Source organism: Pararge aegeria, chromosome 26, assembly GCF_905163445.1.
Source record: "Pararge aegeria chromosome 26, ilParAegt1.1, whole genome shotgun sequence".
In the NCBI taxonomy this organism is placed as follows: domain Eukaryota; kingdom Metazoa; phylum Arthropoda; class Insecta; order Lepidoptera; family Nymphalidae; genus Pararge; species Pararge aegeria.
This window is the reverse complement of record NC_053205.1, coordinates 8,660,625-8,686,514: the sequence shown is the minus strand read 5'-3', so window position 1 is coordinate 8,686,514 and position 25,890 is coordinate 8,660,625. Positions and strand designations below refer to the sequence as shown.

General features: G+C 40.8%; 1 protein-coding gene across 1 annotated transcript; it reads left to right on the top strand.

Annotated features, from left to right (window-relative positions):
• The first annotated feature begins 1,656 nt into the window (after window positions 1-1,656).
• Window positions 1,657-25,890, top strand: LOC120635206 (phenoloxidase-activating factor 3-like). Its single transcript, XM_039906145.1, has 11 exons — window positions 1,657-1,836; window positions 3,978-4,102; window positions 5,637-5,762; window positions 6,904-7,045; window positions 8,771-8,922; window positions 9,839-9,966; window positions 11,854-12,003; window positions 13,107-13,239; window positions 21,809-21,913; window positions 24,746-24,974; window positions 25,861-25,890. The coding sequence occupies exons 1-11, from the start codon at window positions 1,770-1,772 to the stop codon at window positions 25,875-25,877; spliced, it is 1,374 nt and encodes a 457-aa protein (XP_039762079.1). The 5' UTR covers window positions 1,657-1,769; the 3' UTR covers window positions 25,878-25,890.

The following is a 25,890-nucleotide window of genomic DNA, read 5'->3' as shown; positions in this document are numbered from 1 at the left end:
ATTTTTCGTCTGGGAAGAGTACAACGGGTTCCCCGTACGTCCAATAAATCCAACGAGAGGGACATGCCGTGGTGGTTTTTAGTTCGGGTAAACGAGTCCCACATAACCTCTGTCCTGCCCAAAAGGACAGAGGTAGCCATAAAGCTTTTCCACCACGACAAAAAAAAAAAAAAAAACAGGTAATCCTAGTGTGGATATCACAGACTTTATCTGTATTCTTTGGCTTACTTTTTATGTGTTTGTTTGAAATAAATAAATAATCTAATTCTGAATATTATTAATTATTTTAAGGTTAAGATGAATATTATTGCATGCCTTTAAACGGGCTAAACATTAGTCTGTATAATTTTTTGTAACATCTATAATTTGACATGTTTTCTGCAAATAAATGATTATGATTATTATTAATGTGAAATGTTTTAATGTACCTTAATCCTTAATCTTAATTTCTGTCTGGTGTGTTTCGGATGTGGCTAGTTCGCCAAGCGATTTGCCGTTCACACGGGTTACTGTTTTATATCGCATCATCCCTTATCAGTACCCAGTGTACTGGGTATAAGGTGAAAGTGTGGAGTATAAGGCTGGAAGTAATTATAAATTACAACATACAGATTCTCCTGCTTTACGCGGAGTATATCGAATTAAGTTTAATTTCCATAAATAAAACTCTTCCTGCTATACAAGTTATATATCAATTTTAGGGTAGGCAGTGCTTTTGTGAACGTACTCATTTTGTGGCATAGGAATCCTCTCTCATTTATCTCGACAGCCTTGTCCAGGTAGTCCCAAAGAGGAGACTAACATAAGCTATTTTTTTATCCTGCTATCCGTACCTATGCTAGCCGTAGCATGGACAATTATACCCCCGGGGAAAGGATAAAAGTTTATCGTCTCCCACAGCTTTAAAAACTGTCAGAGCACTGGCGCACAAGTGGAAATAATCCTACTAATATTATAAATGTGAATGTAAGTTTGTTTGTTAAGCTTTCACGCAAAAAATACTATACCGATCATCATAAAACTTTGTACACATATTTCTGAAGTTATTAGAATTCATACAAGATGTTTTTTATCCCGAAATTAAGCTCAGTTCTTTTGAGAGAGGGGTAGAAGGTGTTTGAAGATTTTACACCATAACGCCGTCAAATCATAACCGATTTAAATAATTACTTTAGTACTTTAGAGGTTATAATGTCTGTTTAATTTTGCCCATTTTTCGTGTAGATCTGATGAATGTGATTGGAGATAGAGGACACAACTCCTCAGCGGACGGCAGCCAACCCGTCGTTTAAGGCTTAGCTATCCTAAATACATAAAGTGCGTAGAATTACACCTACCTAAATCGAATTCGACATGTCTTTCGAAAAACAAACGCAGACGAAGTCGCGGGCAACAGCTAGTAGTATCCAATATATATGTAATATTAAACTGGGGTAAACTTCGCCTATTACGTTTTCCCGTGCTTTAGCGGGATGTCACGTGTCATATCCCTTGTCAGAGGATATAATCGGGGGATATAATTTTTGTCTCCAACCTAACCATTCCCACGGGATTTGTGGCAAACCGTAATAAACGCGGGGGAAAAGCCCGAGCGTCAGCTAATAGTACTTAATAAACGCGATAATATAATCGCAAGTTCATAAGTCACCACGTATTATGACGGAGAGGTTGTGTTTTATTTCTGCAACTGTTGTCATATTAACTACATAATAGAGTTAAATACAAAAAGATACTTATTAAAAACTTAAGTGTTCGATTCGTTTTTGAAAATGATATCTTTTTCTTGTTTTTTCTTGTGTTTAATGTGCTTGCCTTTTTGTTTGGGTCGAGCAGAAGGTATGTTTATAACTTATGTAATTAATAATTGTAAGAATTTGTACATCTAATGAGGAAAGTTGATTCTCCCAATTGTGATTTATGAGGTGAGGTAGATGAGGTTTTGCACCTACTAATGGCGTGTGTTCGGAATCACAGCTTGCGAGAAACAATAACCTACGAACTGAATATTAATTTTATGAACATTGGCATTTTTAACTCTATTATAAGCGAACCGTTGAGCACTTCGGCACTGAAACTTTATTGATTCTCTCAAATTGTTGTAGTTTAAGATTTATGTTTATTTAGGATTCATATTGTGTGTAACGATGGGGCTGACATATAGGTAACCTATAAAAGTCCCTTAAAAAAATAGAAAAAAAAAAATTTTTTTTAAGGAAATAGGAAGTGGTGATAGCCTAGTGCGTAAATTCAAATACAAAGTCTTATATAATACTAGCTGTTGCCCGCGACTTCGTATGCGATTGATTTTTGATGTGGCATTCAATTTAGTTATATGTAGTTCTAAAAAGATTTAAAGTATTCAGTATCGCAGTAGCCTTAAACGAGGGGTTTGCTGCTGTCCGCTGAGGAGTTCTGTCCTCTCTCTCCAACCACATTTATCAGATCCACACAAAGTTTGTGCAAAATTAAACACATATTATAACCTCTATGGTACAAAATTAATTATTTAAATCGGTTATAATTTGTCGGAACTATGTAAATAAATCGCCAAACACTTTCATCCCCTCTCCCAAAGGAACCGAGCTTAATGTCGGGACAAAAAGTATCCTATATTACTTCTAACACTACCAAAATATGTGTACAAAGTTTCATGAGGATGGGTTAAGTAGTTTTTGCGTGAAAGCGTAACAAACAAACTTACATTGACATTTATAATATTAGTAGGGATAGGGATAGATGTTACCATTTTGTGTTTCACGCATATTTTGTCGTTTATCTGTATATATATAAATCTCCTGTCACGATGTTTGTCCGCGATGGACTCCTAAACTACTTAACCGATTTTAAATAAAATTGACACACCGTGAGCAGTCTGGTCCAACTTAACAGATAGGATAGCTTAAATCTTTAATTGTAGACGCAATTTTATTTTATTGCAAATTATTTGTCTATAATTAATTGACAGTCACATGTTATTTAAAGCCTTAGTGATACTGAATACTTTAAAAACAAAATCAAACGCAGACGAAGTCGCGGGCAACAGCTAGTATATTATATAATATGCACGAATGAGTCGACTTAAAAAAATAGTTGTATGTCCAATATAAATGAATCCTAGCCTGATCTATTTATCGCCCCCGAAACCCCCTGTATACTAAGTTTCATGAAAATCGTTGGAGCTTATTCCGAGATTACAATTATATATATATACAAGAATTGCTCGTTTAAAGATATAAGATTTCTATTATATCCATTATATTTCCTTATCGTGCTTAAAGAGTCAGTTTTTGACTTTTAATGCTACGATCTTTCATAACAATAGATAAACAAAAAAATTCTACCAAAACTGACTACCGGTATTTCCCAAGATAAGCGCATTCAATAATAACATACCACGTCACAGTGAATATATACGTTCGTTTACTTTTTAAAGTTTTGCTTCGCATTCTAACGCCCGTTAAACGAAAGTGAAAAAAAAGTCCTCAGCAGACAAAAATTATATCCTTATAGAGATGTTGACTTTACAATAAATAATTAAGATCATTAAATCATCTTATAATTAAGCTGGTTATGTATTAGTTATATATAGTAGATTTGGTTTATGTAATAGCATATTTTTAAACTGCACTATCCCGTTTCCATACTCATTTTCTTCTTTCATTAAGGGTTGTCTGGAGGAGATCGCTTAGAGCGATAAGACCGCCTTTGCGCATTTTTATTCTTCTTATATTTATGTTTTTAATTTATATTATCTTTATCCCTTAATTGTGTGCAATAAAGAATTTATCTATCTATCTACCTATCTCCTGAGGATGCTTCGGTTTCGGAGCGAAACGTGCGTAGAAGGTACATTGCCGAAGATCTGTTTGGTGTGGAGTATTACGATTGAAGAAATTATAAATTACACCACACAGATTCTCCTGCGGAGTATAGAAAATTAAGCTTAACACGGATGATGATGTTAAATATGATTTCAGGTGATCCGTGCACAATAACCATAAAAGACACAAAGCCTGCAACTCATGTTCCGGGGACATGTCAGTCGCTGTACAACTGTGCCTATGCTTGGAAAGTACTTTACGAAGATGAGAAGAAACCGCCGGTAACAATTTATTTATTTGGTATCTATGACCCATCACTACGCACTACACTATAACATAAAAAGAATAATTAAAAACTAAACTAATTCAAAAAAAAAAAAACTTACATTAAATATTAATATGCAATATTAAAAAAAGTTACAAATTAAAATTTCTGCGTCCAGGCAGCCCTACGCGGAGTATAATATACAACTTGTAAATTGGAGAGTCGTATCGATTTATTAGTGCTTTCAGAATGCCGCTACTGCTTAACCACGTTCTTTTCATCAAGGATGCTATCCGTTTTCTTCTGATGCCAAAAAAGCCATCAGTATGAGCCCTCGCGAACATTTCTGATGCCCTACAATAACGGTGTAAGCCCAACAGCATTCTGAAACCATCATTATTCTGAACTCGTAGGGCGTTTAGCGATGCCTGTGTATTGGTTTTTAACTATTGTCTATTTTTCTAATTCTTAACCCCCAATCGGTAGCAAGGGGGGTTTTATCTATTTGACGGGTCTGTGTTGTGTGGGAATGTCTATGGCATCAGATCTTCCGAACTGATGAACAGGTTTAGATTTTGTTTTTTGAAGTTATACTTCTTCTACGCGTTAGAAAAAAAACATGAGACTAAATTTTTACGATGCGCGCGCACACGGTCTCAAAAAACCAACACCATGAAGTTAGCTATAAGGTTTGACAGTACACAATTTAAATTGCCAGTCTGTACCGATTGCCGACTAATACAGGTTTCCAACAAAAAAATATGTCTGTGTACTTATGTACACGCGTTAGAAGCTATACTTCTTTGACGTAACAAGAGAGTCCTTTCAAAATATTTATCTTTCGCGCGCGTTTGAAGAAAAAATAACACTAACAATAGGAAAAGAGTATTTAGTACATTAAAGTTTTATTATAACGCATTATTAAGTTAAATAAAGTTTATATAAATATCACAATAAAATATTTCTACATGATTAAAGAAATTGACATAATAAACGTAGTTAAATTTGGAATACTAATAAAATCATTATCGGATGACCAAGTTTCACTCAACATTATTATTTGAGATTTTTGCTCGCAGACTTAGACAATTGAAAGTGTACACTGTCAAATCTTATAGCTAGCTTCAGTGTCGGTTTTTTGTGACGGTGTGCGTTGTGTTAGGAATTAGGTAATAACAGCACTTTTATAGTAAACATATCAGCCGACCATAGTTTGTATACTCATTTATATTATATTCATCATTCATAGTGCTTTGGAACATCTTTATTTGCAAAATACACGTTTTAAAGCTGTTACATATTTAAAAAAAGTTTTAGGTTACACTGTATTGCCATAAATGGCGTGCAAAATTTAAGCATCATGCAAATAATGCGACAGTATAAAAGTTCTTATATTAACAATTTTATGAGTTCAGATCAAAATACAGTTGTCAACAACCCTCCTCATATGGTCGTCGTATTTTTGAAAATATAATAAATAGTCACGCACGCGCCAAAAGAAGTATAACTTCAAAAACTGATTGGGTGATTGAACAAAACCTTGCTTTCAGATGTGCTGGTGGAAGGGTGACCTGAGAGTTGTATGCTGCCCCACAATAGATATGGGGCACAGAACGGGCCCATTTGGCAAACTGTACGAACCGAGCCAGCATGGCATCAAACTGTCTAATGATGCGGTAAGGAACATATGCATTAAGTGGTAAGGTTGAACCAGGTCAGTTTTTCAAAAGTTTTCACAGTAGAAGACCTTTGAACTATGATGAAACTTGAAACATACAGTAGAACTCCAATTATCCGAATTAATGGGGACCGGGATCCATTCGGATAATCAAATATTCGGATAATCGGATTTTTTAAAAAAAAATTGCCATTGGAGAGAATAAAAGCTACGTTTTGATATTGCACTATTTTTTTATTGAATTAAATGAAAGAAACATGAAATTTTCACATGTTTTAAATATAAATAAAATGTACTTATGTACAAGTTTAGAAATAAAAATCATTGTTTTTTAAACATCTCCGTCAATGTAAGCTGTTTTGCAGTCTTCAACCGTTTTCGGGCAGCCAGGTCACGCATTCGCTTGACGGTGAGCAGTTGCAAGTGGTCACACTCGGGCTGACGCTCCATCCACTTCAAAGAAGTAGAATAGGATAGAAATTCACTGAATTATGTTGTTGGATTCGTATAAAGGCAAATACACACACACACTCACACGCACACACAAACATACACGCACAAGCATTCACACACGCACACTATGTTGAAACAGAGAACTTACTGAAACCTATTGACTTAATTATATTGTTAGATATAAAGGCTAATACCTACACACACACACAAGTAAAGTGAAGAAGCTTATCTAGAAATCAATGATTTTATTATTTTATTGGTTGTGATTTACTACTAAATGTAATTATGATACACACAGTATGTTAAAGCAGAGTAATTACTTAAACGCATTTCAGGTAAACACACTCACACACACACACACACACGCACACACTCACATACACACACACAACAACAAATATAGTAAACCACTGCCATTGTTTTTACTGAAAGAAATCAGAAACAGCCCCAACGTCATATGCAAAATTACAATAAATTGTCTCCTGTTACTTTTTTAATCTATTATTGTGTTTAAGTTTATCCAAAAAGCACCGATTTCGTTATTAAACTTTTCGTGAATTACTACTCAATGTTATCATGTCACTATAACACATATTCTTCGTGTTAACGGTGAATTTATTAAAATTGTTGATAGACACGGGTCGGCACGTTGCGTTGAAATAAAACATAGACTCTAATGTTCGTAGACCTGCTACTACGACGGGATCCTGCAAGTATGCTGCCCAAACAAGCCCGACAGGCCACTGCCGGAGGAGAAAGGCTGCCCAGCGCTGGACATACCAGACCAGCCACCCAATCTGAGCATTGCGGAAGAGATTGCTTGGCAAAGTTAGTAAATAATCGTAAATTTTCAAGTATAAAATAATGAAAATAAAGCTTAATTTGCTATACTCCGCGAACAGCAGGAGAATCTGTATGGTGTAATTTATAATTACTTCAATACGTAAACTCCACACCAAACAGATCCTCGGCAATGTACCCTCTACGCACTTTTCGCTCCGAAACCGGAGCATCCTCAGGAGATGTTGACTTTACAATGAATAATTGTTAAGTAGTAGTGAGATGTTGACTTAACAATTATTTGTTATAATGTGAAAAAAGTTTCACTTGTACCATGGTTCCATTAAAACCATACAATTCCTTTTTTGAATTGCTTTTTAACTTCACTAGCCTGTCTCCAGTAGCCCTGAGTGCTGGGTCAAATGTTATCTATATATATATATATATATATTTAAATAAATACCCATAATAATAGGGATTCCCCTCAGTGACATATTTATTTAAAATCCCTCAGTGCCTGAAGACGAAAGCCAGTAATGACCTATGGTTCTGAAATATGGTTCTGATGACGAAAATGGTCGTTAACTATGGGCCTCATAACAAGGCTCAGAGTCACTCAGCGGGCAATGGAGAGAGCTATGCTCGGAGTATCTCTACGCGATCGAATCAGAAATGTGGAGATTCGTAGAAGAACCAGAGTTACCGACATAGCTCAACAAGTCGCTAAGCTAAAGTAGCAATCGGCCGGACACATAGTTCGGAGAAAGGATGGACGTTGGGGTCCCAAGGTGCTGGAATGGCAGCCCCGCACTGGTAAGCGCCGCGTTGGTCGACCCCCAACGAGGTGGACAGACGACATTAAGCGCGTCGCAGGTAGCCGCTGGATCCAAGCGGCACAGAACCGTGGAATTTGGAACTCCCTACAAAAGACTAGGTCCAGCAGTGGACGTCTATCGGTTGATATGGTGATGCTGATGATGAAATACATCAAGCGCGCTGTGGTCGTTTAAGTAGAAGGTCCCGGGTTCGTAGGAGTAACGTAAAATTGCTGCATTTTTGTCTTATCTAGTTTGAAGTTTAGGGGGGCAATGAGTTGGCGAGTTATGATCTTCCGATGATGTTTATTTAGGTTTGCTTTAAATGTTAAACACACTTGTAGTTCGGAATCACTTTACTACGATATTTACAATATTGTTTAGAGCCGATGAGAAATACCTTAACATTCGTTGTACATTGAGCGACACGACTGATGCACGAATCCAATAGCGAACTGCCGGCAGGCGGTGCGTGTACGGACTACCTACAAGCGAACGACGACGTCATAAAACCAGTCGGCAGTTTGTGCGGTTCAACTGCGAGATCGGTATGAACTATAGTTGAATTCCACCGGTAGGTACGATCGTAAATGTAAGTTTGTGAATGTTGATATGTATGTTTGTGTGAATGTTTGTATGTGCAAATTGTTATTAGTAAATTAGAATAAGGTGTTAAGTTTTATATGCATGTAAAGTATCTAGGTTAACTATTATTAAATATAAGTATTTTGTTTATATCTTGATATCAGACCGTACAGAGGCATCGGCCGCGGCTAGTTACCTACTTAGACGTGCCGCCAAGCGAGTTAGCTTTTCATTAAGATGTCGCGTCGAAACCGATATTGGGTTTAAGCGTTCTAGCATAACCCTAAAAGCTCGCTATTTGTGATAGATTGAACAAGTAATATCCATAATTGCGCTGCATCTTGCTGCGGATGATGACGATGTATCTTTACAGAATGTATGGACAACCAGAGATTCGTCCAAGTATGTGTAGCGGAAACTGGGGATAAAGACCGGCTCAAAAGGGAGAATGTGTGTTTCATTCCCAAAGAGAAGTACAGAATCTCGGGCGGCGAACCGGCGAAAGAAAACGAGTTTCCATTCATGGTGAGAGTATTTTACTACTAATGTTAAAACCAACATAAGAGAAGAGGGGATATAATCTTTCAAACAGAGAGGCACAAACTAGACTTGATGGGAGGCAGTACTACTTCATTAGCTCTAGAGTTAACAATAAAATCAATAAAGATATAAATATATAACCTCTAAAGTCTAAATAAAAAGTCATCGCAACTGAAAAAACTGCTGGAAGTCTTAGGATCGAAGTAACATGCAAAAGTCAAATACACAAACACACAAACGCAATAATATATATATATATATGTATATATATATATAATAGGCAGGGACCCTGCTTTCTGAGCCCAAGGCCGTGGGTTTGAATCCCACAACTGAAAAATGTTTGTGTGATGAACAGGAAAGTTTTTCAGGGCCTGGGTGTTTATATTTGTATATTATAAGTATTTATGTATATAATTCATAAAAATATTCATCAGTCATCTTAGCACCCATAACGCAAGCTACGTTTACTTTGGCGATTTGTGTAGTGCCGTATATATTTATTTTTACTGTGAATAATAAATGAATTGAAAATTAACACAAACCACGACTTTCAATATAGTGTACATTTTATTCCCATGTTGCCACCAAAAAATGTAGTACGCCATGTTTTTGTGACGGCCATCTTGGATTGGATATTTTTACATTGTGTACAGAATTCTATTAGTCAAGCCCGTTTATTTTCATACTAATACCTATCGAGGGAGTTGTAAAAAAATATGTGATCCGCCATTTTGCACCGATTTTCATCAAACATAGAACACCTTTCAAATAAAAAACAAAATCAAAATCGGTTCATCCGTTCGAGAAATAAGAGCGGCTTCTTATATACACACACTCACACAGCCACACACACACAGACACATGATAATTATAGCACCCCGTTGGGGGTTCACTGTTACAGGCTGTTCTTGGATTGGCGGAAGCAATCGAGATGGGCTCTGTCCATGATGTCCGCTGGGTAGGCGGGGGTTCCCTCATCAGTGACCGGTACATCCTGACAGCTGCGCACGTGCTCATAGACACGGAGGGGTAAGCGACGATGTCCAGCAGGGCTAGCACATTCAGGAGACAAAAATAATATCCCCCGATTATATCCCCTGACAAGGAATATAATTAATGTGTCCACCTCCTGAACCACGGAAACATGGAGTAGGAGAAGTAACGCCCGTTTATCATTATCCAGATATTATTTCCACTTGTGCGCCAATGCTCTGAGAGTTTGAGAGTTAATAAAGCTGTGGTGGGAGTAGATACATTTTTTACCTTTCCCTGGGGAGATAATTGTCTCCAGCCCATTCTTACCGTGCAGGTATAGCAAACATTTAAATCAGTTGTAGACAATCACACAGTACAGAATCACAATCTCAAGATTTTACAGCCAAAACAGTTGTTGGTGACCAGGAAACAACACCGTCGTTGTCAACCCCCCCCCCCCCCCCCGCAGCGAGGCACAGTTCCTAAGATACTGACAGCATTGCCCCTTTGGATGGCCAAACTGATTCGTTGGCCAAGGTAACTGCCCGCTCTAGGATCACCGGTAGACTCGATAACCCTTTTCGATAATTCTTTGAAAAGGGCTCTTGCCTCCGGACCCCACGGTCCCAAAGTCTCTACTCCAAAAGGCACAAAAATGAAGCTGCTATCCAGGTTTTCATATTTACGCCTCTTGGCCTGCTCGGCACTGGTAGCAGCCGCACCTGCCATTGACGAGGTGGCCTGGATGTGTGATGCAGCTAGATAGTAGATTTTTTAGCATTTTTCACTTCCGTGGGTAATTTATTGTACAGTATTTTATGCTGTGAATACCATCTACTGTGCTCACCAATCCTTTTGCCCAGCGTGATGATTATAAGCAAATCCTCCTTGGAGGTCTATAGTCCAGTAGCAGTAGACTGTTATAGGCTACAGTTGTACTGTTTTTTAATAGCGGGCAAACAAGCAAGTGGGTCACCGCCACCCATAAACATCTGCAGCACCAGAGGAGCCACCGATGCGTTGCCGGCTTTTAAGGAATTTGTTTATCCGCCCCTTGAATAACCCTAGATTGTATTTTTGAGGAAACACATCAGATGGGAGATTGTTCCATAATTTGCAAGTGCGCGGTAGTACAGTCTGGTATTTCGAACAGTAGAAGAATACCAGGCATCCAGATGATGAGGGTGGAATTTATTTCTACGGCGTGAGGTGCGGTCAGAGAACAGGGAAGGAGGTATCAACGCAAACAACTATTCAGAACATTCTCCATTATAGAGTCGATACTCTGCGTGCACATGTACACAGGCCGCTATAATGCGCCACGCTGGTCTGGCGTGATACGTTACGAGCATGTCGAGGTCATCGGTGACGAGAAACCATAAGTGCCGTCAAAAATCGCTCAACTTGATTTAACTTTTTTCATAGCGTATTGTATTTTACTAGTCGAGCCCTTTGATTTATTACCCATACTGAGAGAGTTGTGATAAATAGTAAACAAACATTATGTGGCGGCGGACATTTTGGACCGATTTTCAACAAACATAACTAAAAGACTCCCGACTAATTCACCTTTCAACCAAAAAAACTAAAATCAAAATCTATTATGAAAATTAAGCTATTTAGCAATGTAAAGTCAACATCTCCGGAGGATGCTCTGGTTTCGGGGCAAAACGGCGTAGAGGGTACATTGCCGAAGATCTGTTTGTAATGAAGAAATTATAAATTGCACCATACAGATTCTCCTGCTTTTCGCGGAGTATAGCAAATTAAGCTTAATTTCCATAATATATCATGGATTTCCGCAAAGTAACGTCTGCTTATATCCAATATCCAAAATCAAAATACGATGCCACAGACAGACACATCCACAGACGCGTCAAACTCACAACAACCCGTCGTGTTGCGACGGGGTTGTTTAAAAAGTGGTTTGTCTGCTTCCAGACGGCCCCTGCGGTACGCAAAGCTGGGTGGACTGAACAAGACAGACGTGAGGGATGGGGTGCTGTATACCATAGTTCACACTTTCAAGCACCCACTTTACGACTACTCGGCACAGAAGCACGACATCGCACTCCTCAAATTGCACACGAGGTCAGTACTAAGGAGGTTAAATTACGGAAAGCATGAAGAGTTTGTTTCGCTTAAGATTGAAAGTAGTTAAAATTAATCCAAGCTTCGAATTGGAATTTCCTTATTTCTCCATGAAAGAGTATTATTTGTCGTTTTCACAACATTCTTTATCGATGAATGATCAAAAAAATACGTTAGAAAATGATGATTTCAACTAAAACGTTTTAAAAAATTATCAAATCACAAACGTGGTATTCCACAAACTTCTTAATCATTTTATAATTATTATTCAAATTCAAAATTCAATTCAAAATTTCTTTATTCATGTAGACCTATCACAGGCCCTTATGAAGCGTTCCTACATATTTGTTTACATAATTGTAAGGGGATGGTGATAACTTCGTTCGCCAACTTAAATCTAAAGCCACGAGGTTATTGAAGTTATACTTCTTTTGGCGCGTTGGGGAAAAATGAAAAGGGTTGGCGTCACAATAAACCGACACCCTGAAGTGTGAGAACTGTACTCACTATATGTATTTATAATACGAAAATTATATTTTTCTAGGGAAAACTGGATATCCCTAGAAAAATATTTTTTTCGTTGGAAGGTAAAGAATAAAGAGCTGCAAGCTTTATATTTGTGAATGAATGAATGAATGAATGAATGAATGAATACACTTTTTATTGGACACCAAAGAAACAAAAAGTAGTTACAAAGATATAAATACAATCAAGAGAGTACAATTTGGTGGCCTTATCGCTACATAGCGATTTCTTCCAGGCAACCAATGGCGTAAAAGGAAAAAACGTAGAAAAGAGGTAGGTGGTGCAATAAATAAGATTTAAAAATTATACAAATATATAAATATAAATAATATATATATATATATATATATATATATAAATATAACTATAATATATATATAAATATATTATATTGTTGTGATACTTAAATAAAATTTATTTAACTAGATAATGCGTAAAAACTTTCAATGTATTAAATACCTTTTTTCTATTGTTAATGTCGCTTTTTCTACAAAAGTAGAATAAGGCGAAATATAAAAAATAGGTGAAACAAAATGCTGGATAGCGCGGTGATAATGGAATACCTCGGTGCCTTTCAGAGTTCAGTTGTCAGTGCACATCCGTCCCATCTGCCTACCGGTGTCCAGCTACCACACACACGACAGCATCCGGGACATTGCGGGCTGGGGCGAGGTCAAGGAGAACTCCGAATCTTCAGAAGTGTTGCTTACAGTGAGTAATGGGATCAGGAAAATTAGACAGCTTATCGATGTCTTTCTTTTGTAAAATTCTTTTACAGTCAAGCTGGTTATACACTGGGATGGATTGCCAAGACATTAGACAGTCTAAATCATTAAGCATCTTCAAAAGTCGTTTAAAAGAATATTATTTATCTGCGGAGTCATAAACTTATATATTTGCTCTGTTTGTATTTGTATATATTTATATTGTATGTATTTATTTGTATTTGTATTAGCTATTATACTTGTTTATTATTTTTATTAATACATAACTATAACCTAAAATAAACTATTTAAAAACTAAATAAAATCTAAAACCACCGCAGCGAGGCACAGTTCCTAAGATGCTGGCAGCATTGCCCCTTTGGATGGCCAAACTAATTCGTTGGCCAAGGTAACTGCCCGCTCTAGGATCACCGGTAGACTCGATAACCCTTTTCGATAATTCTTTGAAAAGGGCTCTTGCCTCCGGACCCCACGGTCCCAAAGTCTCTACTCCAAAAGGCACAAAAATGAAGCTGCTATCCAGGTTTTCATATTTACGCCTCTTGGCCTGCTCGACACTGGAAGCAGCCGCACCTACCTATTAGCTATTTATGTATTATTGTTATATATAAGGGATAAATTTAAAGAAGTTAAGATAATGACGGTGCATAGTCAGTACATATATGAAAATTTAATTTATGTCCATAAAAATATAACAAAATTTAAAAAGAAAATGGACTGTAACAATATAAATATTAGATGCAAAATAAATTCGTTGTGCAGTTTACTAGGCTACACAAAATTGCAAATGCATTCAAGGGCGATTGTATATTATTTTATAACAAATGACCAAATGAAATCTTTGAGATGTCTCTCAATAAGTTCAAAGTTTATATAAAACGTAAGCTTACAGAAAAATCCTATTATAATATTAAGGATTACTTAAACGATAAAAAAAGCTTGGGTGTGTTTTGCTCTAGCTTCGTAGCTAAATATATTTACTGTCAGATGGATATAACAAAAAAAAAATACCCGGCTAAGTTTGTTGTGGGCTCTTCTTCGACTAGGGCTCGTTTGGAACCCTCGTAGCTTTAGGTGTAAGTTGGCGAACGAAGTTATCCCCTTACAATTATGTAAACATATATGTGTGAACGCTTCATAAGTGCCTGTGATAGGCCTGATGAATAAAGAAATTTTGAATTTATCGTTGAAGTAGTTTGTTGACATATTTTTAAAAAATTGCACTATCCCGTTTCCATAATCATTTCCTTCTTTCATTATGGGCTGTCTGGAGGAGATCGCTTAAAGCGACCTTTGCGCAATTTTTTTTTTGTATTTATTATTTCAATATATATTATCTTTACCCCTTAATTGTGTGCAATAAAGAATTTAGTGTTCAATGAATATTTGAAGAGTGGAAAACCATACCCTATCATCAGAGCTTTACTTCGCATGGCATATAAGAAACACAACCTGCAACATGCGGTCCTGTGTCCATCAACTTGAGGCGTTGGTGTTAAGTCTCATGAAGCTGTAATCACACCGGCATTCACGCCCTTCACACCGGAACACAGCATCGCAACAATGCTGCTCAGCGGCAGAAATAAGCATGGCGGTACTTTCCCGGTCTAGCTCTGTCATAAAAAAATTGGTTGTCTGTAAAGTCGGCTTACTGACGATAGTTGAACGTGACGACGTCGTAAGAAGTCAGTTGCAGTTTTCAAAAGAAAATATTAATTTTATTTGTTTGATAGATATTATCGTTGCTATAAACAATTGACACCACATTCACTTTTCACTGCACTTCATCCTTGCCGAAAACATGTGCTTTTTGCTTTTTCGGAAGGACACTTGCCGATAACCTCCTAAGGGGTTGCTACGGCGTCACCGGGGGAGTGGGGCGAGCGCGAAAGCTCGCCATGAGAAGAGCCCCAGGGCTCGACGACATCGGGGGGAGTATGGGAGACGTCGACCCGAGGGTGCCTCCTGCGAGGACTCGGACCTCGGCTCGGTTCGACGTTAATCTGACTGTTGGTGGACTTTTGGACTAATCATTGTTTAGTCCGAACGCCCCCGTGACCGTGGTAAGGATCCACGTCCGGATGACGTCAGAAATCGGGGCCCTCGTCTTCGCCGGCGAAGACGCTGTGAATGTTGCGTGTGTGTGTGTTGTTGGGACACGTTGTCGGTAGTTATTTTGTCGTCAGGGTCGTCAAGGACATGCTTCGGACGTCGCCGCTTTGGTTCGACGTCGGGGACGGGGGTATAAGTGGACGCCTCGACCACTAGGGGGTTGGGGTGTCGGACTGCATTTTCAAAGTAGGTCTTTGATAATGTTTTCATGTACTGGGCTATGGTGGGAAGATCGAGGTCTCGGTGGAGATCTACGTTGCGCATGTACCACGGACTGTCCGTGGTCATACGCATAAATTTGTTCTGCAGGACTTGAAAGCTCCTGTAGGAGCTGTGAGGGCGATGGGCGAATACGACGCTGGCGTATGTCATAATGGGACGTATGCACGTTTTATACAAGGTTACCTTGTGACGGAGGGATAATTTGCTTTTGCGGCAAATCATCGGATAGAGACGACCCATCACATACGCAGCCTTGTTGCGGGCCTTGCGAATGTGTGCGGTGAAGCTCATTCTATGATCGAACGTTACTCCCAGGTATTTGGCCTTGTCTTGCCAGGGTATGGGACGCCCGTAGAGGGTGACCTCTGCGGGGTTTACCGTGAAGCGGCCTCTCGGTTTGCCCGTGAAGAGCACCGCTGCGCTCTTCTCGGGGTTAACCTCGATCCTCCAGAGGCGGAACCACTTGCCCAGCAGGTGGAGCGCCTTTTGGAGTCGACTTGCAATGTTGCTCTTTTTGGGATCGGTCGCAAAGAGAGCGGTATCGTCGGCGAATTGGGCCAGTTTGACCGTCGCCGGTAGGTCGCGGGGAATGTCGCTCGTGAAGAGCGCGTATAGAAGTGGGGAGAGCGCGGAGCCCTGAGGGACTCCCGCTCGTATGGGTCTAGGGGAAGAGAGCGTACCGTCTAGACGATAGCGAAATGTGCGATCGGTGAGATACGCTCGCAGCAAACGAACGAGACTAGCTGGCACGCCCAGATGGTGCAGCTTGTACAACAAGCCGGCGTGCCAGACCCTGTCGAAGGCCTTGGCAATGTCTAAGAACACGGCCCCAGTGGGGCTCATGTGTCTGTATCGATTGAATCCTGCCAGTATGTGCTCCGTGAGGCGGTGCGCTTGGTGGACGCAAGAGTGCTTGGCTCGAATGCCGAATTGCTCGTCGTTAAGGAGGTTTTTCTCCTCTACGACTGCCTTCAGTCTATGTAATATTACCCTCTCATACACCTTTGCTAAGGTGTTGAGGAGGCTTATAGGGCGATAACTGGAGGGAAGGTCGCGGGGTTTGCCCGACTTGTGGATACCTATGACTGTTGCTTCCTTCCACTGGTTGGGGAAGTAGCAGTTTGCCAAGAATACATTAAAAATTACCACAAGTAGGTTGATAATTTGTCCTGGGAGTAACTTTAGGGTTTTATTGGTAATGCCGTCGGGGCCTGGGGCTTTCTTAGAGTGGAAACCCTTGATAATAGTATGAACTTCATCGCAGGTCGTCGGGGCGAGAGGTTCACCATCGGGAGGGGTCGAGAGGATTGTTGCGAGTTCGCTTTCGACTCGCAAGACGTGGGGCCTATCAATGGATACGGTGCTCGGAGAGCATTGGGATTCGAGGCAGTCAGCCATGCATTCAGCCTTATCGATATCTTCAAATGCGGGCGGAAGGTCGGGGCGTGCTAACGGTGGGAGGGCGGGAGCGCGGGTCATTTTGAGAGCCTTCGCCAGTTTGTAGAACGCACTACGCGATGGCGAGAGCTCCCCCAAGAACCTGTCCCATTGTCCGTGTCGGAGTGCGGTAATGATAGACACTACCTTCCTCTGGGCTCTCCAGAGTTCTAACCGATTCTGTCGTGTCGGATATTTGTCATGCTCCCTATGGGCCCTATTCTTGTTTGTGATTAGCTCTCGCGCGTCCTCCGTGAGTACCATGCGGTAAAATCCGCACGGCATCTCGCGGGAGCATTCGCTCGTAGCGTCACAAACGTGGTTGGTCAGGTGCAGTGAGGCTGCCTGGGCTTGCTCTAATGTCTCTACGACGTCAGGAATTTTAGAGAGGTGCACAGAGTCCTTCGCTTCGAGTAGCCCGGAGAGCTTCTTGAAGTCGATGACTTTACGGGTCGGGAGGATCGCGGGGCCTACGGGGCCTAGCTGTAGTTTGACAGGTCTGTGATCCGAATATAGCTCGGATAGCACTTCCACAGAGTTCACCTGAAGGGTGATATTCTTGAGGAGCGCTATGTCGAGTATGTCCGGTCGGTCGATCGAACTATCCGACATCGGGAAGCGAGTCGGCGAGTCTGGGGCAACTACGATAAAGTTGAGGTCGGGTCGTCTGACAAGTATGTTAAGTTGTCGTCCGTGCGCGTTAGTGGAGCGGGACCAGTCGGTGTGCTTAGCGTTGAAGTCGCCAGCCAAAATGACAGAGTCACCTAAGGAGAGGAGAGCGAGTAAGTCACTCTCTAAAAAGGTTTTGTTCGGTGAGAGATAAACGGATGCTAGTATGATCGACGGATGGCCGGTCATACCCACCTGACATACGGAGGCTTCCATGTTGGTAAGCTGTGGAGGATCGAGAGGAGTGCAGTGAAGAGCCCTTCTGTAATAGATCGCGGTACCACCCAACCGGTTGGTGGTCCGATCATTTCTAATTAAGTTATAATTTCCAACTTTGGGATCGCTTCTACTAGGTTTTAAGAAGGTCTCTTGCACTAGGAAGATATCGATTTGTTGTGCACATATAAATTCACGGATTTGATGCATTTGATCGATAATGCCGTTTGCATTAAAGAAGCTGACTGCCAGGGAGTGTGGTTTTACCCTACCTTTATATGTACTACCCATTAACGGATTGCTTTTTGGATAGTCCCGATGGTTGTTAGGAGGCTAGAGTGCTCACGCATAGCCTGGTTGAGGGAGACCTTTGCCTTTGCAAAGAATACTTTTACCTCGTTCATGTCAACCGCAGACACGAGGTACTGGATGAAGTCCAGGGGGTCCATATCCGGAGATAGGTGCATGGGCGAGGGCGCTGAGGCCGGGTGGGCCGCTGCCGGTGCGGTGGCCTGAGGGGCTACCGGCACCGGTGCGGGGGCGGGGGCGGAGGCGCTAGGCGCTCCGTTAAGGGGCTTGGCCCATGCGCTGGTAGCGGGTACCGGCGCTGGGACGAAGCGTTGGGCGGGCTGTGCTGCGGGTCTCCGAGCCGGCGGCGGACCCCTGCGCCGTGTAAACTGCGGCGCCTTAGGGCATCCGCGATAATTCGCGGGGTGCCCTTGGGTGTAGCAGAGTACACAGCTCGGTGGTTCGTCGACGGTCGGGTCCCGTCGGGAGCAATCGGCGGTGCCGTGATCGCCCAGGCACTTGACGCACCTAGGGCGGGCGAAACAATTCCTTGCGGAATGGCCGTACAGTTGGCATCGGTGGCACTGGCCGACCTTGCCTCTGTTATGGGGCTTCTCGATAGTGAGTCCTGAAAGGTGGCACACTTTTTCGAGATTGTAAATCTCTTTACCTTCGGGGGAAAGTTCTAATAAAACGAGAACCATCTCGTAGACATATTTCGTCCTGGTATTGTACATCCTATGTACCTCCAGGACAGGTAGATTTTGCGACAAAAGGTCGGCTTTTATTACCTCGGAGCTAATCTCCTTCGGTAATCCTTTAATGACGACGCGGAGAATGCGTTCGTCTCTTAGGGCGTAGGTATGAAAACCTATATTATGCTCTCTGAGCATTGAAGTTAGCCGACGGTGGTCGTCGGAGGATAGGCACTGTACTCTAATGCCTATAGCGGTGGATCGGGCACCGGTGAAGCCGATGCCGTTCGCTTCAAGAAGCGGGATGATTTTCATCCATGCGAGCTTGTCGCGGATGAAGAGAGGTGGGATTCTATCCCTGGGTTGGGGTTGCTCCTCCATAGGGGAGTCTTCGGGCTCGTCTTCGTCCGCAGGGGAAGCCTGGGACGCTGCGCGAGGCGCTGCGCGGGGCGCTTGGGACTGGGTCTTAGTTGGGCGGTCCGTTACCACTTTCTTTGGCGGGTTCGCCTTGGATTTGGAAGCCTTAAGCTTCCGCTTTTTAGCACCGACGACGGTGAAGCCGTCGTCGGTCTCGGATGATGCCGGGGAGGTAGATTCTTCGATCGCTATCGCAGGGATAGCGACCGGGTCTTCGGTTATCGGCTCTGCGGGAGCCGGGGATTGCGGGCTGTCCGTGAACACTCTAGGCCTAACAGTCCTAAAGCGGTTTAGGTAACCCGCGTTATTCTCCTGGAGGTCCTTTAAGAGGGCCTCCAGATTAAGGTCGGAGTCGGCGAGGGCCATGGCGGCCCCCGGGGTAGCGGTTGACCTCCCTGCCATGCAGGGAGGTGTGTGCCTAAAAAAAGGGTGTGGCCCTATGGGGCCTCGCCTTTAGGTGACGAGGGTGTTAAACTACGCTAATAATAACACGTGTACTTACAGGAATCCTAGACCCTAGAAGTACACTGCACTACCACAACGCAGAAACGGACACTGATTTCCACTGACACTTTCACCTCGAGCAATCGGTTGCGAGACAGACATCCGTACGGGACGGATGCGCGAGTCGGAATCGCCGAAAACATGTAAATGTATTATTGTATAGAAGCTGTCAACGCACACGCATCGCTCACTCAAGTAGGAGAGAGACAGATGTCGAACGCGGAGGCCGACTCTGCCTCTTTGTCGCTCGTTCCGCGCTCTCGCTTGCACTTCAAGCCTTGAATGGAACGCCTCAGAGCGAGGTAACGCCGCATGCGTCGTGTTTTTTCGTGCGTGCAGCCGGCTCCATCGAATTATAAGACGTTGTCACGTCAAAACCGATAAGCAGGCAACATTGCGTCGGTGCTGGAGATAATGTAGTTAACGATTTGTCGCCTATAATTCTCCTGGCGCGACGATCCACCGAATCTAAAGCTCCAAGCTGGTACTTGGCACAGCCGCCCCACAGGTGACTATAGTACTCCATGCTTGTTCGCACTTGAGAACTTGCGCCTGTAATCACACCGGCAACCACGCCCTTCACACCGGAACACAGCATCGCAACAATGCTGCTCAGCGGCAGAAATAAGCATGCCGGTAGAACTCGCCTGGACGAGCTCTGTGGTTCAATCTTCCTCTATGGTTCTAAGGCATGGACAGTTGGAACTTCCCAAAGAAAAAAATAGTGGTGGTGTTGGAGAAGGATGCTACGTATACCATGGACCGCTAAGAGAACTAATATATCGATCCTCGAGCAGCTACGTTTTAACACCAGGCTGTCCACATTGTGCTATAAGAATATTCTTAGCTACTTTGGTCACATTGCAAGACGCTTGCCCAGTAAAATGGTGAAGTTAATACTTGTAGGTAAGGTGGAGGGTAAAAGGCCACGTGGCCGAACACCTCGTCGCTGGTCTGGCCAGGTAAAGTCGCTCACAGGCCTCCTTATCACAGAAGCTATCAAAAAGGCCGAGGATAGAATAGGATGGAAGGCTGTAGTAAAAATCGCTACGAAGTAACTTGAATCCGGACACGACCTTCAGTAATGAAGTAAACGAAGAAGACTGAGATGAGCGGACAATATAAAGAAGATCCACAGTGAAGGAGACATTTGATTTAAATTGTTTCTTGAAGTAAAACAAGGGAGTAACTCAGACTTTTTTCTGACGGAAGTAACGCTTATGTCAGACGTCTATGTAGTTTCCGCTATTAAAAAATAATAATTTGGTGTTAAGTGGTGGTAAGTATATGTTATATACTTCACGCTTCTTGACTTATACGCCAGCTAGTGGCAAATGTCATAATCAATTGTCATAATCAATTCTAATATTTTCAAACGGACCAATTGTGAATAGCAAAGTGAATAAAAATTCAACAGTTTTAAATAAAATATTTTAAATTGCAGAGTTTTTTGAAAATCTCTAAATATATTTGTTTATTGATTAGTTTTGTAATAAATAAATTGTCAATATATTTTCTGACGATTGCGACATTCTATAATATTCAATGACAAGGTTATATTGACATGTGCTGATCTAACCTTCAATTTTCTACTTTCAATTATTCTATTTAACAAATGAAAATATTTATAAAATGTGAAAGCGATATTAATGAATTTTAAATAGAATATAACATGAAATAGTGAATATAAATGAAATGGCGGAGTCCCAGGAAGATTTTACTCTTTCATCAATAAATAATAATAGAAGTTTTACATCAATCGCGTGTAGAGGTTACACGCACACACTTTTGGTATTTATGTATATCTATCAACACTCTTGGCACTATCCCGTTCTCTTGCTGTAAGTCCTATCTACAAAGGTTGCCTGTAAGAGATTGCTTGCAGCAATAAGGCCGCCTTTGCATGTTTACATTGTGTACTGTATACTCCTTACTGTTTCTTTTCCTGTATGTTATACGTGCAATAAAGTGTTTCTTCTTCGTCTTTTTTTTTAGACCGACGTAAGAATTCAGGCGTGTGACACCGCGCACTATGACCCCTCTATTATGATCTGTGCCATGGGACAGATCAGGAATTCTGGGATCCCAGATACTTGCCACGTGAGTATTTTTTTTTTATACTCTTTATTTGTACACCACTCAGAAACACGAGACAAAAAAAGAAGAAACACATGAAGAATGAAGCAGGATACAAAAGGCGGCCTTATCGCTAAGTAGCGATCTCTGCCAGGCAACCTTAGGATTAGGAAAACTAAAAAGAAAACAAATAGGTGGGGTACACTGTTTAGTACATACATACGAATACCTACATACTAATACATAAACCAGACTACACAAATAAAAAAATACTATTGATAAATATAAAAAATAAATATACAGTTATATTTATAGAGCTACACAAAACTATAATAATAATTTCTCGGATTTAGATTTATTTAATCTTACTCTTGCTCTGTTAAAAAAACATCTTTATTCTAAATTCTAACTTCTAATTGTTCTACGTAAAAGTACTACTTATGTTTTCACATATCCACTTTGATGGATATTGTTAATAAGGGTCTTCCCTTATTAATATTATCTGTCAATATTTTTTTTTTTTCTCTCGAGCCCATATTCTAAAGTTTCATAATTAAGTTATAACTTTGCTGTCAATTTTAATGTATTCGTTAGATTTATTAGCGGCTACTTAATTGGTGTATGTGTTATTTTCTTTGTACTAATTTTAAGTATTAAGTATACTGTTTTGTTTGGGCCTTAATAACATATCTTAATATACCATAAATACTTAAATATGAGTTTGAGTAGAAAAATAAATAATAATAGTCGTCTTTACTGAGCGAGATAATGAGCCTTAACAGCATTTTATTACTAGAGTATTCTCATCAACACAAACCCTTTACCTGCCCATCTCAAGGACATGGGTCTCCTCACTGAATGAGAATGGCTGATGGTCTAGGACGCAGTCCACCACTCTGACTCAGTGCGGATTGGTGAACTCCACACGCCTTTGAGAACTTAATAGTGAACTCTCAGGCATGCAGGTTTCCTCACGTTATTTCCCTTAGCCGTAGAAGCAAGTGATATTCTAATGGCACATAACTCAAAATAGATAAATAAATATACTACGACAATACACACATCGCCATCTAGTCCCAAAGTAAGCGTAGCTTGTGTTATGGGTACTAAGATAACTGATGAATAATTTTTATGAATAATATACATAAATACTTATAATATATAGATAAACACCCAGACACTGAAAAACATTCATGTTCATCACACAAATATTGTCCAGTTGTGGGAATCGAACCCACGGCCTTGGACTCAGATTCTTATATATCCTCAAAGAATTGTATGCCCTCACGAATCTTATGAAAACGTCAGCGATAAAAGAGCTCGGATGTAAATTATTGCTCTATCCAGGTTGCTTCTTATATAGTTTTAAAGGACAATGTGAGATGGTGATAACAAAAAAACTACAAAATTTATTGCGGGCTGCTACTTAGACCAGGGCGCGTTTTGAACCCTCCTAGCTTTGGTATTAAGTTTACGAATATGGTTATCGCCATCGAATAACTTCTATGTCATATTTAACATGTAATCATCAAGGTGTCTATTTGAATAAAGAAATATTTCACTTTGACTTTGATTTGTGTGTACTCGTTTTTTTATGCTCAAGAATCTTATGTGAGATGAGACTGAAAACCTTATTCAATAATACATACAATCACACCCTCACCCTCACCCTCACCCACACTCACATACACATACACATACACACACGCGCACGCTCACACTCATATTTAATTTTTTAAGTACAAAAAACTTATGGATGTATTTATGTAAATGTAGAAAAAAAAATTGAGTTTATCAATGCTTTCAATTGAATTTAATTCAAAAGGTTTTTAGGTTTCTATTTTTATTCATCTCATTAGATTTAAGTGTATGGTTCTCGCTCCAGAGATTGGCGATAATAACTGCTTTTTTTTTTTTCGGATTAGCTGTGTGTAGCTGATTAACCCTAATGATTTTAACAGCGTAACGCGGGCTTGTTGGCGAGCCTCGGAATGGGGCTCTGCCAGGAAGAGTTTGAACCCTAGGGCTCGAAGAAGCGAAGGGATCGTCGGCCTGAGGACGCCTCATGTGAGGCCGAACCTCGGCTCAGGCGACGATTGGAGTGAAAGGGTTACGGACGGTGATTAATCCGCACGCTTCCGAGAACGTGGTGAGCCCACTTCCGGTTGACGTTAGAAGTCGGGGACCTCGTCTTCGCCGGCGAAGACGCTGTGCATAGGTTGATTCTGTGTTCTGATAGGGAGCATTGTCAGTAGTAATCGGATCGTCAGGGTCGTGAAGGATATGTTTAGGCCTCCTCTTGATAGTGGCGCTAAGGTTGGGTGAGTAAAAAGAAGCCGCAACTACGAGAGGGTTGGGATGTCGGATAGACTTCTCAAAGTAGATTTTCGAGAGTTTTTTGAAATATTGAGCAATAGTGGGGAGTGACTCAGTCTTGCACTATCGAATTTGGGTTTCATGATACACATTAGCTAATGTTCGTCTTATTTTGTATTATTTTTAATTCACTGTGTAACTGTTAATTGAAATAAACTTATAATAATAATAATAATTATTATTATTATTTCCATATTATGAAAATTGAGCTTAATTTGCTATACTCCGCGAAAAGCAAGAGAATCTGTATGGTGTAATTTATAATTTCTCCAATCCTTTTACTCCACACCGAACAGACCTCCACGAGATTTTGACTTAACAATGAATAAGTTAAGTCATCCGTACAGATTCTCCTGCTTTTTACGTATTGAAGAAAGTTAAGCTAAATTTTCATAATATATCATGTAATTTCGCAAAGCAGCGCAAACTCCTACTATCCAATATCCAAATCTTATGTCCTCATGAATCTTATTTCCTCAGGGTGACAGTGGGGGGCCGCTGATGGCGTACCTACAGAACATTCCGTGCTCTCACGCCGTGGAGGGGGTGGTGTCGTTCGGTCCCCGCTGCGGGGAGGGGGCGCTGGGTGTGTACACCCGGGTGTCCCACTACCTGGACTGGATCGTCCAGACCGTGTGGTCCGAAGAGTGGGAGCGGGCGAAACAGGACATCCAAATGCTGAATGACTTATACCCCTTAATCGAGCAGTCGTTATAACACTTTAAGTAACTCCTATGACTAAATACCTATCTAAAACGAAAATTACTACATGGCTACTGCAAATGAGCTATGATCAAACGGAAGAGTTCATTCTATCAAATATATGACATCCCTAGCCATCCTGTAGTACGTACGAGTATCTATAATATAAACGCACACACACACACACACACACACACACACACACACTAAATCTAGTGGAACATTTGTATAATTACTGTACTATAACTCGGAGGTGGGCGGTGGTACATGCAGCACAGTTTTTACTATTGCAGTGCCACCCTTGCTAGTATTTTAAGTGCCATTGTAACTGTTCCAAATAAAGATTTATTATTACTATTTAGTAATAGTAAAGGGGTATAAGCAAGCTTTTTGAGCCCAAGGCCGTGGGTGCGATCGCCACGACTGGAAGATGTTTGTGTGATAAGCATATTTTTCCGTGTCCGGATATCTGTATATTATAAGTATTTATGTGTTTTATATTCATTAAAACATTCATCAGCTGTCCCAAACAGAAGCTAGATGGCGATGTGTGTATTGTCGTAGTATAGTATTTATTTATAATCCCTATCCCTACTAATATTATAAATGTCAATGTAAGTTTGTTTGTTACGCTTTCACGCAAAAACTACTAAACCGATCCTCATGAAACTTTGTACACATATTCTTGGAGGTGTTAGAAGTAATATAGGAATAGGGAATGAAAGTGTTTGACGATCATACACCATAACTCCGACAAATTATAACCGATTTAAATAATTATTTTTGTACTATAGAGGTTATAATATGTGTTTAATTTTGCCAAAACTTTGTGTAGATCTGATGAATGTGGTTGGAGATAGAGGACAGAACTCCTCAGCGGACAGCAGCAAACCCCTCATTTAAGGCTTAGCTATACTGAATAC